We start from the raw sequence: 16,405 nt of genomic DNA on the forward strand, positions 1-16,405 counted from the left end.
ATTTCTACTAGCACTGACTTAATCCGGACAAATTTACCTTTAAATAATTGTATATTTAAAAAACGTTTATTCACACAACACAGTACATTTTAAATAACAATTGATACACATGGTCATTAGATGAAAGTCCCTTCAAAGCTTGTAAATAAACTAGTAACAGAGCCTCACAGTGGAAGTGTCAGAATACCCATAAAACCTATTTCAAACAAGAAAGTGGTTCCAATCGTTTTTCCACTGTTCCATAGGAGATTTTAGAAACACTTAAAATAAGGGCTGTGTTTTGTGTAGGTTTACCCTGCCATGACGTTTAACTGTAAATCTCTCTTGGACAAGGGGACTTAAAAAAAAAAAAGAAGCTAGTTAGCATCAATGTAGACAAATTGCTCTGACTTGAACATATTACCAGTTACAGTGTCTTATACATTTACCCTCCCTATCATCATTTTATATCATGTGATTCTATTGTGATATAAAAATAATTTAATATATTCCCAAGCTCCTGCTCACACTTTTTGGCTAACCGGTATTGTCAATTCAAGACAGTTCACAGAATTGTCCAAATGTAGCCAATTTATTCATTACTACTTTTAGCTGACAGTTAACCAAAGATTCTTACTTGGGCAGTCTGGTCCAGATCATCATGGCTTTTGTACTCTTATGGCAGCTAATTAGCATTTCATTTTGGGGGGTAAATACAGGAGAATATATTGATAAAGTCCTTGTCTGAGAGTTTTACATGGTTATCAAAACGTCACGCCAGGGTAAGACTACACGAAACACAGTCCTTTTGAACTGTTTCTAAAATCCCGTATGGACCCATTTCCCTGTTTGACCGCTAGGCTTTATGGGTATTATGACTCATACTGTCGTACTCTATTCTATGGCTGCAAAAGCACCACTACATATCAAGTGATCACAAATACCAACACTACAATCATAGCCACTCACACACAGGCCATTACATTCTATATAATACCTACAATACTCGTCAAACCCATGTGGTCAGTAAAGTGACAACATTTGCTTAAAATTTAAATACTCTTCACAAACTAAGATGTCGGTTCAATAATAAATGGTAAAGTGCTGTAAGTAGGTTCCAGTTCAGAATGGCCTAGTGCACACTGCGGTGATACAGCACATTCAACACAATGATACAATGGATATCCCAGTTTGTCTGCACAACAATGCTATCACAAACCTTTGTCAATTGTACAACCTGAGTGTTTACTAGGTCTATGTGCCTTTAGACGTGAGGCTGTGGGTCACGTGTTGAGGTCAGTGGTGGTCCTCAGTAACAATCATTAAAGGGTTCAGTCCTGTCTCCAGCTCTTTCTGCTTCTGCAACAAACCCTGGAATCAAACACAGTGCTTGTGAGCAAGAATGAAAGAAGTAAAACTAATGTTCTTTCCTCCGCCTACTTTCAGATTCTCTACTCATCTCCCTGAAGTGTACACTCATTTAGTCCCCCTCGTGGCTTTAAAAAGGAATGGACTGGCTTTTTACTTTTAGAGTGACCCGGAGCGCACTGAGCAGAAGGGTAGAGAATGTGACTGTGTGTAATAGACACATAGGTGTAATACAGATACCTGCCGTAGCTTTGAGAGGCTCTTCAGTATGGCCTGCTGTCTCTCTGTGTTCCTAAGCAGCTCTGGGTGGAGCAGAGGGTCCTTCTGGTGGGGAGGGCTAATGGGCCTGCACTGGACACCATCTGTCAGAATATGAAACTAGCGCTATACACAAAATACATCTGACAATACCCAGAATACATCTGAGATGATCCCTATGCACAATAACTCTGTATATTATTGTAAATTTGCCTTTGGCTCCACAATAACATGATAAAGTTACGGTGTTGAGAGCAGAAACGCAGCATGGTTCAGAAAAGTTAAAATGACCTCTGACCTGTGTGTGTCTGTGGATTTGTGGAGGGTCTGGAGATGGGGGCACGGGGATCCATGTGGTACACCTCGTCGGTCCTCAGATAGGGGATGTACTCAGAGGGGGGAGGGGAGCGGTCTGTGTCCTGGAGCGAACCATGGGCCTGTGTAGGGAGGCGGGAGCCACGGGACTGGTTCTGAAGGCGGTGTTTGATAGCAGGAACTGGAGGGGATCTGGGGGGCACTCTGGAGGCGCAAGACATCATGCTGTTACAACTGACAGTGTGGTAGCCCCGTTTAACCAGACGGAATGTGGTAGCCCCGTTTAACCAGACGGAATGTGGTAACCCCGTTTAACCAGACGGAATGTGGTAGCCCCGTTTAACCAGACGGAATGTGGTAACCCCGTTTAACCAGACGGAATGTGGTAACCCCGTTTAACCAGACGGAATGTGGTAACCCCGTTTAACCAGACGGAATGTGGTAACCCCGTTTAACCAGACGGAATGTGGTAGCCCCGTTTAACCAGACGGAATGTGGTAGCCCCGTTTAACCAGACGGAATGTGGTAGCCCCGTTTAACCAGACGGAATGTGGTAGCCCCGTTTAACCAGACGGAATGTGGTAGCCCCGTTTAACCAGACGGAATGTGGTAGCCCCGTTTAACCAGACGGAATGTGGTAGCCCCGTTTAACCAGACGGAATGTGGTAGCCTCGTTTAACCAGACGGAATGTGGTAGCCCCGTTTAACCAGACGGAATGTGGTAGCCCCGTTTAACCAGACGGAATGTGGTAGCCCCGTTTAACCAGACGGAATGTGGTAGCCCCGTTTAACCAGACGGAATGTGGTAACCCCGTTTAACCAGACGGAATGTGGTAACCCCGTTTAACCAGACGGAATGTGGTAACCCCGTTTAACCAGACGGAATGTGGTAACCCCGTTTAACCAGACGGAATGTGGTAACCCCGTTTAACCAGACGGAATGTGGTAACCCCGTTTAACCAGACGGAATGTGATAACCTTGTTTAACCAGACGGAATGTTGAAAATGATTTCACCTCCAACACGGTGTTCAGTCTGATTTAAATCAGGCTACAGATGTAACTACTGCCTTTACTTCTACTCACCTTCCAGTGTGAACAGCCATGGCGTGTGTCACACCTGTGATGCAATTTTTTATCCTGCCCTGTGCAGTGCTAGCAGGGTAGTTTGCGTGTGGTGGAGAGGGGTCAGCAGGCCTGAGGTCAGGTTCGGGGTCAGGGGGGTGAGGGGTTCTGGTGTTCCTCTCCATCATGGTCATGAGATCCATCTGCCTGCGGAGGCGGCTCTCCTGCCTGGTGTGTTGTAGCCCTGCAGGGTAGCGCTCTGATGCCGGGACATAGGGTTTACTGGGTCTCTGAGTGTTCCACTCTGGCCTACGACCTCCTCCCCTGTGTCTCTGGTCCTGGCCTTGGTCTGTCCGGGCAAAGGCCTCATACAGGTCTCCTGCACCTGAGATGAGAATGTACTTTATTAATCCCCAGGAGGAAATCAGTTTCTCACTTATAAACATAGTAAAAAAACAATACACAGCACCTTCTCCTACTCCTCCTCCCAGGTCGTTCAGCCAAATGTTCTCCTTCCCCGCCCTGGGGCCAGGAGGGTTCCTCTGGGCCTCCTTCCTGGCCTCCCACCTGTACCTCTTGGCGTTGGGAGGAGGAGGTCTGTACTCTACAGGGATGTCTGGGGTCTGCACCGCCTGGCTTCGATTACCTAGAGCCTCCACTGTGTACGTGCAGCCCGGCCTGACTGCTGGGTTCACCAATATGCAGACACAGAGAGAACACCACACAGGGAGGCATTTTAGAATGCCTATTTACAACAGGGATTTGGTGAGTAGTAGATACATGCCTGTATAGTACACGGTACATGACACTAATTCAGATAAACACTCAAAATAAAACGTCTTAATTCAGTTAGCCACACCCAAACTGTAACGTGCTAGGAGGAATCGCGTAATGTTACCAGTCTTCACTGCCATGTCCTTCCTAAGGGAGGTGGTGCTGCAAGTGTCTTCTCTCAGGGTGTCCATCTCCCTTCCTGTCCCTGTCTGGTAGTGGTATGGTCCTGAGCTGGTGTTAAAGACTAAAGACAGAACAATCAAAACCTGCTTTGCTTTCACCAAATACCAAGAATAAAACCCCAGGGTTACCCGTGCCCTGCTACTCCTGTACTGAACACCATGTTCAATGGAGAATCTATTGAAAAAGTTTAGTCCAGGACTAGTTATATAGTCCTGTCCAGGAAACCAGAAAGCTTTGTCAAATATACAACACTGTTACTGTATAAAGCACATGTGGTCAACTCCCCTGGAGAGCTATGCCACTGGGTGGGCAGGCTTTTGATCCAGCACTGCACAAAACACACCAGGGTCAGTTTAACAAGTTCCTGTTGAGCAGTTGATTTGTAGAATCTGGAACAAATCTCAACACCCCGTAGCTCTTCTGGATGGAATATGCTAGAACATTATAACATACATTAGCCTACAACCAAAAAGTCTAATAAAATGATTCCCTCATTCAGTGAATTAAGTATCAAATGCCTATACATTGAAGCAAGGTAGCTAAGCGTGAGGGTTCTAGACTGACTTTTTCCCAGTGTCAAGTAAGACATGAAAGAAGTTAACCATTTCATCTAACATGTTCAGAGAAAGTTGGATATTTTGACGTGCAACATTTCAGAATAGTCAGATATGTTTTTCTCTTTAGAGATCAATTTGACTGCATGTTTTTGGTGCATATTGTCCTAGGCCAGGGTTTTCCAAACCTGTTCCTGGAGAGCTACCCTCCTGTAGGTTTTCACTCCAACCCCAGTTGTAACGAACCTCATTCAGCTTATCAGCCAGCTAATTATTAGAATCAGGTGTGCTAGATTAGGGTTGGAGCAGAAACCTACAGGACTGTCTATCGCCAGGAACAGGTTGGAGAGCCCTGGGCTAAGCCTATAGCTACATCATTTAACACATAAGAAAGTGGGAACACAAAACATTTGCTAGATTGCTAACTAAAGATATTGTTTCTAGATAGCCATACAATTGACCTTACAGTAAAGGTAAAGTCCTACAAAAACGTCCCATTGACAGGCCTATACCAGGTGATGTAGGCCTATTCACCTTAAAGGGCTTTGCTCTACACCGTTCTGCTGGCACATCATCTCAATTACACACGGTTTGTAAAAGGTGTAATTAACTCTATATTGACACTTGAGTAATGATTTACATTATAGCTGAGACCATCTTATTTTTTAACAGCATTAAGGGTAGTTGTTTTTCCTGCAATTAAATCTCCAAACGTTGCTCAACTGTCAGTATACTTGTGCTTTTCAGAATGCATCTCTCTCTTCACGCCGTGTGTAAAGGGGGGAGAGAGAGCCAACAGCGAAACAGGGGCAGATACTTTCATTGCAGGAAGCAGGTTAATGTATAATACTGTTGACCAAATAATGGTTTTAGAACCAAAATATATATTTTTTTGCTGCGTGGTAACAATTAAGCAGCGGCACAATATAACGGAAACACTGTAGTCATCTATGTTGCATTTTGTAAGACCTTTGAAAACTGAATGGAAAGACATTTTAATACTTATTAAGGCCTTTGAATCAGATAAATGAGTTTCAGAATTTTTAAGGCCTTGCGGACACCCTGTAACTGTAATCACCCCGTGAGGAGCCAGGTTCCCCCTCCAGAGAGTGTTGCAGCTTGGAGACGTCGTGTCCCTTCCTGGCCAGCTCTCTGATCCTCTGCTGGTGCTTGTCCTTCAGGGCCTCCTCCTGGGCTCGCTGAACACTCAGGTAAAGCTCCTCCTGCTTACGACTGTGCTGCTCCTGCAAGGACCACCACAAGTGTTACAAAGACCCCAACAAACACAGTCTGTTGACAGTTAATGAAATGCATGCTTGGCATGACAAATAACAGGAGTAGGCTAAAACTTAATACAATTCAAAATTCGAAAACAAATTGAAAGAACTTAATTTGTGATTTCTAGTCATCTCTTTCATTAAAGCTGATATACTGGCAGAGATCCCCACGTCCGTGTGCTCTGACCTCTGTGTGTCTCTTTCTCTGAGTGTCGAGCTGGTACTGTTTCTGTAGCAGCTCTCTCTCCTGCGCCACCCTCCTCTCCTCCTCCTGCTCCACAGCTAGGCGAACGGCCTCCTCCGCCTCACGCTGCCGCCTCCTCTCCTCCACCTGAGCCTCGATGGCACGCTGGAACAGGATGGGACAACCAATCCACAATACTGTCAATCATCTTAGAGTCTCAATGGCCAAGAGAATTTGAATTTTATTAGGATCCCCATTAGCTGATGCCATGACATCAAATAATATTCCTGGGGTCCATCATAGAACATTGCGTAAGATTAAACATTAGATTAAAGGACTTGGTCTTCTACCGTTATCCCCCCTCATACCTGATGCTCCAGCTGTTTCACTCTCTTCCTCTCCCTCTCCTCGATCTGGGCTGGGTCCAGTAGGGCCGTCATGGTACGGAGATGGCTGAACAAAGAAATATACATCATAGAATAGAATTAATAATTGTTCCCAATCAGATCAGATGGTTAGGGGAAAACTCTTGTACTGGATGGCTTACGTTGCCTTCTGTGGGAAGCCTCCAGTAATGTCGACGCTGGCTCTCCCAAGACTGTCCCCTCCGTAGGTGCTGGCTCCGTCCCAGGCCACAGACAAGGCTCCAAAATGGGTCCTCTGGTGACTGGGGGGCTCTGACTCGCCCCTCTGTGCAGCCACGGGGGCCTGGAGAGGGACTCTCATCTGGGGGGAGTCAAAGTGCATGGCCCAGCGCTCATGGTCCTCAGCCTGGGAGAGAGGGAGGGGGTGGATTAGTGGAAACACACTATTGAGCAATGCTTTCAATTCAAGTCCTGGGAACCTACAGGGGTAAACATTTTAATTCTAACCTGGCAATAACAAACCCGATTCTAACAAACCCGATTCAACTAAACAATTAAAACAGCCTGTTACTTGGCTGAGATACTGTTTCTCCTGCCGGTGTCGCAGCTTGTCCTCCTCCCTCTGCCGGTCCAGATCCTGCAGCCACCTCCTATGATGCTCCTTCTTCTGAGCGCTGAAGGCATGTTCTACTGGGGTGGCCTCCTGGACATCACAACCACAAAAACATCAGCTTTACAACAGCACTCTGTTGTAACCTTCAGTTGAGATGGCCTGTGGCTGTTCCCTGTAACTCTAATAGTAAATGTGTGTTTTGTACATTATGGTAGTGAATGGTACTCCACCCCCACTACGAATGCAGATCTGATGGCAGAAGGGAGGTCTCTGTGACTGCTGTAGCTCTGAGTGTCCTCCCGACCGGGTTCTCCTAGCATCTGGCCAGAGACCACAGAAGCTTGTCAACAAACATATTTTCTTAGACATTGACAGTGAAAACTATTTGCAGAAACATATCCACTGCCTACCCTGGTGTGTATGTGACCATCTCCGGGAGCAGGTTTGGATGTGGTCACCCTTCCCCTTGGGCCATAGTCTGCCGTGACATCTGGTCTGCTCAGGTCTTTCTGCTGTTTCTTCAGAGCCATCTGTTCGTCTTAACCAGACAGAGAGCAAGCCAATCAAATCACTTCATTAATGTCTGATAAGATGTAGCACACCACAATACCCAGACACCACCAATCAATTAAATTGATGCTCCAGAGGTCTTGTATAATGTAAGCCAATAGTTTAAAAGTAATGCTCAGGAGCCAAAATGGGTCCCAGAAAATGGTGCACTACCTCATCCATTTTGTATAATATGTAAAATAATGTGTAATTTGTATGATATGTTACGAATAGTTTTTTTTAAAGGCTGTACTGAAAGTGAAACCAGCCCCTTGCTGTATGGTGTGCTGTGGTACTGTACAATACTAGACCACGATACTTGGTGCCAACATGATAAGTATTGCGTTTCTTACGATTCTATACTGAACAAAAATATAAAGGCAACATGAAACAACTTCAAAGATTTTACTGAGTTACACTTCATAGAAGGAAATCAGTCAATTTAAATAAATTCATTAGGCCCTAATCTATGACTGGGCAGGGGCACAGTCATGAGTGGGCATAGGCCCACTCATGTGGGGGCCAGGTCCACCCACTTGGGAGCCATGCCCAGCCAATCTGAATGAGTTTTTCCCCACAAAAGGGCTTTTTACAGTAATAAATATTCCTTAGCACCCCCCTCCGACGATCCCGCAGGTGAAGAAGCTGGATGTGGAGGTCCAGCGCTGGAGTGATACCACATGGTCTGCGGTTGTGGGGCCAGTTGGATGCCACATTCTCTAAAACAATGTTGTAGGCGGCTTTTTGTAGAGAAATGAACAGTCAATTCTCTGGCAACATCCCTGGTGGATATTCCTGTAGTCAACATGACAATTGCACACCCCCTCAAAACTTAAACATCTGTGGCATTGTGTTCTGTGACAAAACTGCACATTTTAGAGTGGCCTTTTATTGTCCCCAGCACAAGGTACATTGTGTAATGATCATGCCGTTTAATCAGCTTCTTGATTTGCCACAACTGTCCAGGTGGATGGATTATCTTGGCAAAGAAGAAATTCTCACTAAAAAGGATGTAAACAAATTTGTGCACAAAATTTAAGAGAAATAAGGTTTATGTGCGTATTGACATTTTCTGGGATCTTTTATTTCAGCTCATGAAAAAAATGGAACCAACACATGATGCATTTATATTTTTGTTCAGTGTATATGTATTGCGATTCGATGTTCCAAACATATTTCTCACCATATGTCTGCTGCAGATGGACAAAAGAGCCATGAGAATGTTTTTTTTTTTAATTGAACCTTTATTTAACTAGGCAAGTCAGTTAAGACCAAATTCTTATTTACAATGACGGTCTACCCCTGCCAAACCCGGACGACGCTGGGCCAATTGTGCGCCGTCCTATGGGATTCCCAATCACGGCCGGATGTGATACAGCCTGGATTCGAACCAGGGACTGTAGTGATGCCTCTTGCACTGAGATGCAGTGCCTTAGACGGCTGCGCCACTCGGAAGCCCGAGTTATGGAAATAAAAGTGCTGAAAACAAATTGGTTCCATATTTAAAAAGATGGAGAATAAGCTATGAAGAAAAAATACTTAGTGCATGTATTTTTTGGTGCAGGTACAGCCAACTAGCTCAAAAATAATATTGCGATTGTCAAAACGATACACTATATTGTCAAAAATAATATCCTGATATGTAACTGGATTAATTTCACCCATCACTAGTTGGTACCTAGTTCTTTCCTCCATCGTGTCCTCTTGGCCTCCAGTGCTTCTTTGTCCATCTCGCTTTCTCCCAGAGAACTGAACAGGCCAGACGGTTGACCACAAATCACCCACCTGTCCAGTAGAAAAGAAAGTATGTTAAATATATAACATAATTGCGATTTTACATTTTAGAGGTGTCTGTCAAGTGGTCAAATAGGCTACAATGTGCTCCTAGTAGATTACCTTTCATCCTCCCTTTTTCCCTGTGAGTTTCCATTCCCACTAACATGTGTAGCACTTCCTTCTCTCCCCGTTCCATTCAACAGGCAATCCTCTTTAGAGTTCCCTTCATTTCCTTGGGAATATGCAGACACTGTTAGCTACATGCATCATAGATGGTAGTGGTACATCTTCAATTTCATCATCAAGTTCAATAACAGAGCCAATTGCACTTGAATTGGGATTATTGTAAACATCTCACTCTAACCTGTTTGAGGCTGGCTGTGTACATCCTGATCCTGTGAGAGAATGGTTGAGTTGTTGATAGTGCTGAGGATCTGTTGGAGCTGCTCATTGGTCAAACAGACCAAGCTGTCCTTCACAGTGGACTTTGGAGGTCTATCAGTGGCTATCTGCCCATGTCCTTTAGCTGAAGACACTTTGGCCAAGACTTTGGTATTGTGGTCAGTGCTGCCCTTGGCCTTCGGTTTTGTATGATTGGATGCAACCATTGGAGTGTCATTCTTGACTGGCACAGTGTGGGTAATAGGGACTGCCTTCCTCCTCTCTGCACGTTTCCTCTGTACTCTCAGAGGCTCCTCGGATACTGGTTCAGGAAACTTCTTTGAGTTGAGAGCATTTTGTGGTCTGGTTCGAGAGAGTATCTAACATTAAATCATAAAAAGGAATGTAAAACGACAAGGAAAGTTAGTTCATGCATTTATGACCGTAGGTGCAAAAAGTAAAGGTTGTTAGATAGCAGATAACTATCTTACCTTATTTGGATTCTTCGTATCGACACCTACAATCATGGCAAAACATAAATGACAACTCAAATTAAAATCGGCTTTGATTCCTTTGAAGCACATGGTAATGTATAATGATATCTTAAAGTTTAACTGAATGGTATGATACCTACCATGATGATTGGTTAGAATTAGCCTGGGCTTTCCATTTTCAAGTTCGAACATCAGACCATCCCTGTTCACCAAAACAAAAGGTAATAGCTATAGATCTAACGTTAGGTAGCTAGCTTGCTACATAAGGCAGATATAGATCTAACATTAGTGTTATGCTAGCCAAATTATCTTTCCAAACTTTGATGGCTGGTTTACAGCTTCAACTATCTAGCTAACGTCACCAACTGCAAAGCTCGCTAGTTAACGTTAGCTAAGCTAGCTAACTTTAAACACGACTGGTGAAAGGAACAATCATGACTCACCCCAGATTCATTTTAGCTGACAGTTGTCATTGAACTGGCTGAACGATATACATAAATCTTGGTTAGCAAAGTTATTTGGTGAGAAACATTGCTAGGTAATAATTGTCCAGTTTCCCCAAACTGCTAGCTCAACATTGATCTATTGATATGTTTATTGTGTCAGAGATTTTCTAATAGCTCTGATTGTGTATGTTGGTTGCTGTCAACGACCAATGAGAACATAAATGATTGGCTTATCACTCACAGGTTTGTATTGATCAGCGAATCAGAATACGTCTTGCTAAATAGGTTAACTTTACGTTTCCGACATTACGGTGGTAAACCCCTGTGCTTAAACTCGGGTTTTGGCTAGATGGTATACGGGACAAGCGAGGAGGAGGCGAAGCGAGAGGATTTACCCCGCCCAAAATATGTCCGAATTAGATATTTTTTTTTAAATGCATGGTCTATGAGATAGTGTCTTATTACGTTAGGCTTATTTGATCGAATTGACGTTTTATAATATTTAGGCTGTTACAAACGCATTGAGAAAACTGAGAAAAACGACTTAGTTGTGTATGTTGTTTTTATTTTTGCACTGTCCCTACGTACACCAAATATGTTATATATAAAGATGCTCACTCACATGACTCCACACACTGCACTGACACTCCAACACACACATAACATGCAAACATCTTCATATTGACTCTACACACACGCAAACACACTCGTATACAATCATAATTTACGCAGCTGCTACGCTGTTTATCATATATCCTGATGCCTTGTCACCTTATAGGTAAACATATGCCGTTCTGCCCCTGAACAAGGCAGTTCCCCGGTAGACCGCCATTGTAAATAAGAATTTGTTCTTAACTGACTTGCCTAGTTACATTTTTTATTTTTATACAAAAATGCATACCTACTTCTATCACTCCAGTTGTAAATATGGAATTGGAGATGATATATAGTATATAGCTATAGTATATAGTATATAGTATATAGCCTGTATATAGCTTCTTACTTTCTTGTGTTCTTATTTCTATTCATCGTGTTTTTGTTCTAACTTGTGTTATTTTTAGTGCTACATGGATATTGATTACTGCATTATTGCGTTTGGAGCTTGCAAGAAAGGCATTTCACTGTGCTTGTGCACGTGACATAACACGTTCACGTGCATATCTGGTGTCCGGCAAAATTAAGGCAGTTTTACAAGTTTTAAAACATTACAATTACATTCATAACAGATGTCACACCAAGTGTGTGCTCTCAGGCCCCTACTCCACTACCACATATCTACAACACAACATACATTTGTAGTGCGTATGTTATCATGTTTGTGTTGCTTCACAGTCCCTGCTGTTCCATAAGGTGTATTTTTATCTGTTTTTTAAATCTGATTCTACTGCTTGTATTAGTTACCTGATGTGGAATAGAGTTCCATGTAGTCATGGCTCTATGTAGTACTGTGCACCTCCCATAGACTGTTCTTGTCTTGGGGATTGTGAACCTCTGGTGGCATGTTTTATGGGGTATGCATTGGTGTCTGGGCTGTGTGCTAGTCGTTTAAACATAAATTAATATTAGAATAGGGGCGGCAGCGTAGCCTAGTGGTTAGGGTGTTGGACTACCGAAAGGTTGCAAGATCAAATCCCCGAGCAACATGGTACCCCTGAACAAGCAATGGATATACACGTCCTCAATGCAGGCAATATCAGGCGGGACTATTTTATCTTTAACAGTGGGTTAACTGCTCCTATCAATGAAAATAAGAATTTGTTTTTAACTGACTTGCCTAGTTAAATAAAGATAAAATAGTCCCGCCTGATATTGCCTGCATTGAGGACGTGCCCTGGCGGTCACTCGGCTATCTTGCAACATAATGTTCTCCCAACATAAAACACGTCACTTTGACAGTTATGACTAGCAGGGATTCAGTTTTTGTCAGAATTAACTTTTCCTAGCAGGTTAGGAGAATAAATGTGTAAAATGTAAAAACCCACTTTGGATACAGCTACGACTGGAAGTGACTTTTCGTAGCAGGTTAGGGAAGCATTTTCGCTGACTTTAACCTAATTCTCATAGCATGCTAAATTACTTACGTTACCTGCTGTGTACATGCTCATAACCTACTAGGTTAAAGTCACTTCCGGAAGTGTCATGTTTTTTTTAAGGAATCTCGATGGTGTACACACATAAAGCTACAGACATAAGTTACTTTTTCGTAGCAGGTTAGGAGAACTTCCGTATCATGTTTGGATAATTCGCGTAGCCGGTTGGGATAATTAGGTTAGCGAAAATGCTCTTCTAACCTGCTTCAAAATGTCCCTTCCGGTCGTAACGATAGACAAAAGTGGGTCATGTCTAGAAGGGATCCAGCTTTTGTCAAATTTACGTCAAACTTATTTTTTGTTGTTGTTGCATTTTACCTAATCTTAACCTGCCACAAGTATTATCATAACCTGCTGCGTATGTTCTCCTAGGTGAATGAACGTAACAGTTTAGGAAAATTAGGTTAGGGAAAGGGTTAGCTAAAATTCTATCATAACCTGCTACATGAAGTAACTTCCGTCCTTAGCTGCATTCTATCTAGTCACAACTGTGAACTCCGCTTTCGTTAGTGTACGATGGTGAAACGAGCACACCTGAGTAACGTGTACATTTTTGTTTCCCAATCACACGAATGAGGAGGGGACTAATTCGGATGACACATGAACATGTAACAACAAACGAAAAAACAACATTTTGGACCATGCTAGCAAAGATGCTGTTCTGTGACGCTAATACATGCTAATACTAGCTAGCATGATGAGACCAAAGAGAACCTGTTGTGTCGGTGTATGTCGTGCTTGCGGGTTAAACATTTCCAATAGAATATACGTGCACAGTCTCTTCAGTCAGTTCGAAGGTCAATGTTTGAAACCATTTGACTACACCACAGCATTGGAGGACCTCACTGGACCAATTTCTCAGGACGATGCTTTACCACAGATCATTTGCGAAACGTGTCGTAAACTTCTCAAAAGGTACTACAAAAGCTTTTGCGATGTGGAGAAAATTGGCAGTATATTTCGAGAAAGTGCTCAGAAGCAGAGGGAGAGTCACTCTCTCGCATGGCGAACTCGGGACGCCCAACAAGGTGAGATTAGTATCACCCCCTTTCCCCAAGAGAGAATGACAGACGCGTGTAAAGTTACCCCGCGAGATTTGACCGTAACGTTAGTAGTTGTGCCAAAGAGCGAGAACACGGACGAAGACGCCACACCAGATCCCAACAACGATAACATCAAACCTGAGCCTGCAGAAATCTCAGTATACCTGGAAGATGATATGGAGCCGGATCGACAGTCTGGCGATGATGATGACGCTTCTTCGAAGCTTAGCCAGGTAAACACGTGTTGTCACCTTTAATACCTGCTGTATGTTCGGAGAGAAGTCGGGGGCAGTGTTAAAGGTTCTAAACATCTTTAAGTTTCTAGGTAGGTGTTTAAGGTCGCTAGTGTACCTTCGTTTCTGAAGTCCTGCACCCCTCCAATGGCACCACAGTAGTGCCATGATACTATTTCTGACAGCAATGCGGTGATCATGTATAACCTATAAAGTTTAACTTTATTCAACCGTCACATCGTTCAGTCTTCTCACCTCCTTCCATTGAAAATAACAGAATTTTGATAGTTTGATTGAAAGTATCAGGTGAAAATGCTTGCTGGGCCATTTAAAAGTTACATTTTTATTGATTGGTATTGACATTTCCCTCTTCTAATTTTAGGTGAGTGTGCCAACTAAATACATCCTTACTGGACCCATGGAGAAACTTGTGGATAACATTTTGAATGGACAATTCTTCAGCGCAGCAAAGGCAATCATGGATATTCCTGATTTGGCTTCCCTTGTCATTAAAGAGGTTTTGAATCAAGTCGTCAAAGAATGCAAAGAGCTCACTAGCGTTCCATTCAACTCCATACTTAGACAGACCAGTTCATCCTCTCTGGAAGCCTTCAGATGGGACACTGTTTTTACTGAATGGAAGACAACCGCACCCACGTTCCTTAGGTTTCTGGAGTCCGCAAGCACATCTACATGGGTTTCTGCCATGACCAAAGAACGTACACTGAGAAAGAACTTCGCCATAGGCATGGCTGGAGCCACTCTTCTCAAGGTACGTTGTGGCAGGATGAGTGCACCCATGTATCGGAACTCGCTTATCATGCACCAGGCTCAGAAGAAAAAGTGCTTCAATAGGTTTGCCAGACTTGGTGTCTGTGTTACTAAGCAAAGCATGCTTCATCTGTTGAGAAGAGTCAGGGCATCTGAAGAAGTAACCAGGACTCCCTCTGCAGGTGAAGACCACAACTACGACTCAGTAGCGCCAAGAAGATCCACAGAAAATACTGACAGACAGGTGTGTAGTATTTGTTTCTATCATGGTTGGAGTCAATTTCATTTAAATTTCAGTCAATTCGGGAACTAGGCCTTTACTGAAATTCCAATTGTCTTCAGTGCTTTTCTAGGTTGAACAATTGGAATTGCAATTTGATTTACTTTCTGAATGGACAAGGAGTTGCCCCCAACCTCGGTTGTGATTATACAGTGTCTCCAGAAAGTGTTCACACCTTGACTTTTTCCACCTTTTGTTGCTACAAAGTGGGATTAAAATGTATTTAAATGTCATTTTTGTCAATGATCTACACAAAATATTCAGATGTCAAAGTGGAAGAAAACTTCTAACATTTGTAAAACATTTAGTGAAAAATAAAACAATTTCTTGATTAGAGAAGGATCCAACCCCTGAGTCAATACATGTTAGAATTACCTTTTCACACCTGGAAAGTGCAACATTTGCCCATTTTATTATTTTCAAAATTCTTCAAGCTCTGTCAAATGGGTTGTTGATCATTGCTGACCAACCATTTTCAGGACTTGCCATAGATTTTCAAGCAGATTTAAGTCAAAACTGTAACTCTGCCACTCAGGAAGATTTACTGTCTTCTTAGTAAGCAACTCCAGTGTAAATTTGGCCTTATGTTTTCAGTTACTGTCCTGCTGAAAGGGGAATTAATCTCCCAGTGTCTGATGGAAAGTAGACTAAACCAGGTTTTCCTCTAGGATTTTGCCTGTGCTTAGCTCCATTATGTGTTTTTTATCCTGAAAAACTCATAACATGATGCAGCCACCACTATACTTGAAAATATGGAGTGGTACTCTGTAATGTGATGTATTGGTTTTGTCCTAAACATAACACTTTGTACTAGGGATGTACACTTTGCTGCCGACTAACCCGACCCTCATTAACAAACGGTAAAATAAATTCCATACAGTGACATGACCAACAGAAAATACTATGCATGCATACGAGGAATGGACATTTTTCATTAAGAGCTTAATGAAAACATAACCATTGCAAGCCTATAGCTTATTATTGAACATGCAACTGCTGTGACGAAGCAACTATTAAAACTTCATTTTCAAACATTTTTGCCAAAAATACAATTTTGCGGGAAAACAGTTCACCTGATGTGAGCTGTTCCATATGCGACAGATGAAATTATGAAAATCTTGAATTTAGAAAGAGGGGGAATCTAATAGCAACAACTAGAATGGGTTACTAATATGACTAGGATTGTGCCCTTTGGCTTCTGGACAACAAAAGAAAGTTGATATGAAAACCAATAGACTGTAGAAAAATTATTTAATGATATGAGGAAGTCTTTTTAAAATAATGGTTGGATTTCTGCTTGGCTACTTTGAAGCAAGGTAAGACATGGCTCATTATTTGAAGTAAAGTAAATTGTTCAGGTTTCAAACAATTATACTGCCTCACGTTCTAAAGTGGTGAGTGACGCGCTG

General features: G+C 42.8%; 2 protein-coding genes across 3 annotated transcripts in view; one reads left to right on the plus strand and one right to left on the minus strand.

The window, feature by feature from the left end:
- Positions 1 to 47: 47 nt before the first annotated feature.
- ccdc66 (coiled-coil domain containing 66) lies at positions 48 to 10,909 on the minus strand. Of its 2 annotated transcripts, none has more exons than XM_055918023.1 (19): positions 10,577 to 10,909; positions 10,274 to 10,335; positions 10,131 to 10,156; positions 9,623 to 10,019; positions 9,379 to 9,490; positions 9,161 to 9,267; positions 7,344 to 7,471; positions 7,164 to 7,253; positions 6,892 to 7,023; positions 6,503 to 6,726; positions 6,324 to 6,408; positions 5,959 to 6,120; positions 5,573 to 5,738; positions 3,882 to 4,001; positions 3,453 to 3,665; positions 3,005 to 3,368; positions 1,904 to 2,124; positions 1,588 to 1,709; positions 48 to 1,350 (listed from the first exon to the last, which is right to left on the minus strand). In XM_055918023.1, exons 1-19 carry the CDS (start codon positions 10,585 to 10,587, stop codon positions 1,276 to 1,278), a joined length of 2,817 nt encoding a protein of 938 aa, XP_055773998.1. In that variant the 5' UTR covers positions 10,588 to 10,909; the 3' UTR covers positions 48 to 1,275. The 2 variants fall into 2 exon arrangements, with proteins under 2 accessions (XP_055773998.1, XP_055773997.1); XM_055918022.1 differs by having other exon boundaries at positions 3,453 to 3,668; positions 10,577 to 10,908.
- A 1,550-nt stretch (positions 10,910 to 12,459) lies between these two features.
- LOC129851590 (uncharacterized) overlaps positions 12,460 to 16,405 on the plus strand; it is a 14,296-nt gene continuing 10,350 nt past the window's right edge. The window contains exons 1-2 of the mRNA XM_055918199.1: positions 12,460 to 13,945; positions 14,328 to 14,960. Coding sequence (XP_055774174.1) covers positions 13,346 to 13,945; positions 14,328 to 14,960 — 1,233 coding nt within the window. The 5' untranslated portion in view covers positions 12,460 to 13,345. The remainder of the gene's footprint in view (positions 13,946 to 14,327; positions 14,961 to 16,405) is intronic.

Source organism: Salvelinus fontinalis, chromosome 3, assembly GCF_029448725.1.
Source record: "Salvelinus fontinalis isolate EN_2023a chromosome 3, ASM2944872v1, whole genome shotgun sequence".
Classification (NCBI taxonomy): Eukaryota; Metazoa; Chordata; class Actinopteri; order Salmoniformes; family Salmonidae; genus Salvelinus; species Salvelinus fontinalis.

Coding starts and splice junctions, on each gene's coding strand:
- ccdc66 (XM_055918022.1), bottom strand. Junction 7,472..9,160: donor ACGATGGAGGAAAGAACTAG/GTACCAACTAGT, acceptor TGTCTGGTTAAG/ACGAACAGATGGCTCTGAAG. Junction 6,121..6,323: donor TGAAACAGCTGGAGCATCAG/GTATGAGGGGGG, acceptor ATCCTGTTCCAG/CGTGCCATCGAGGCTCAGGT.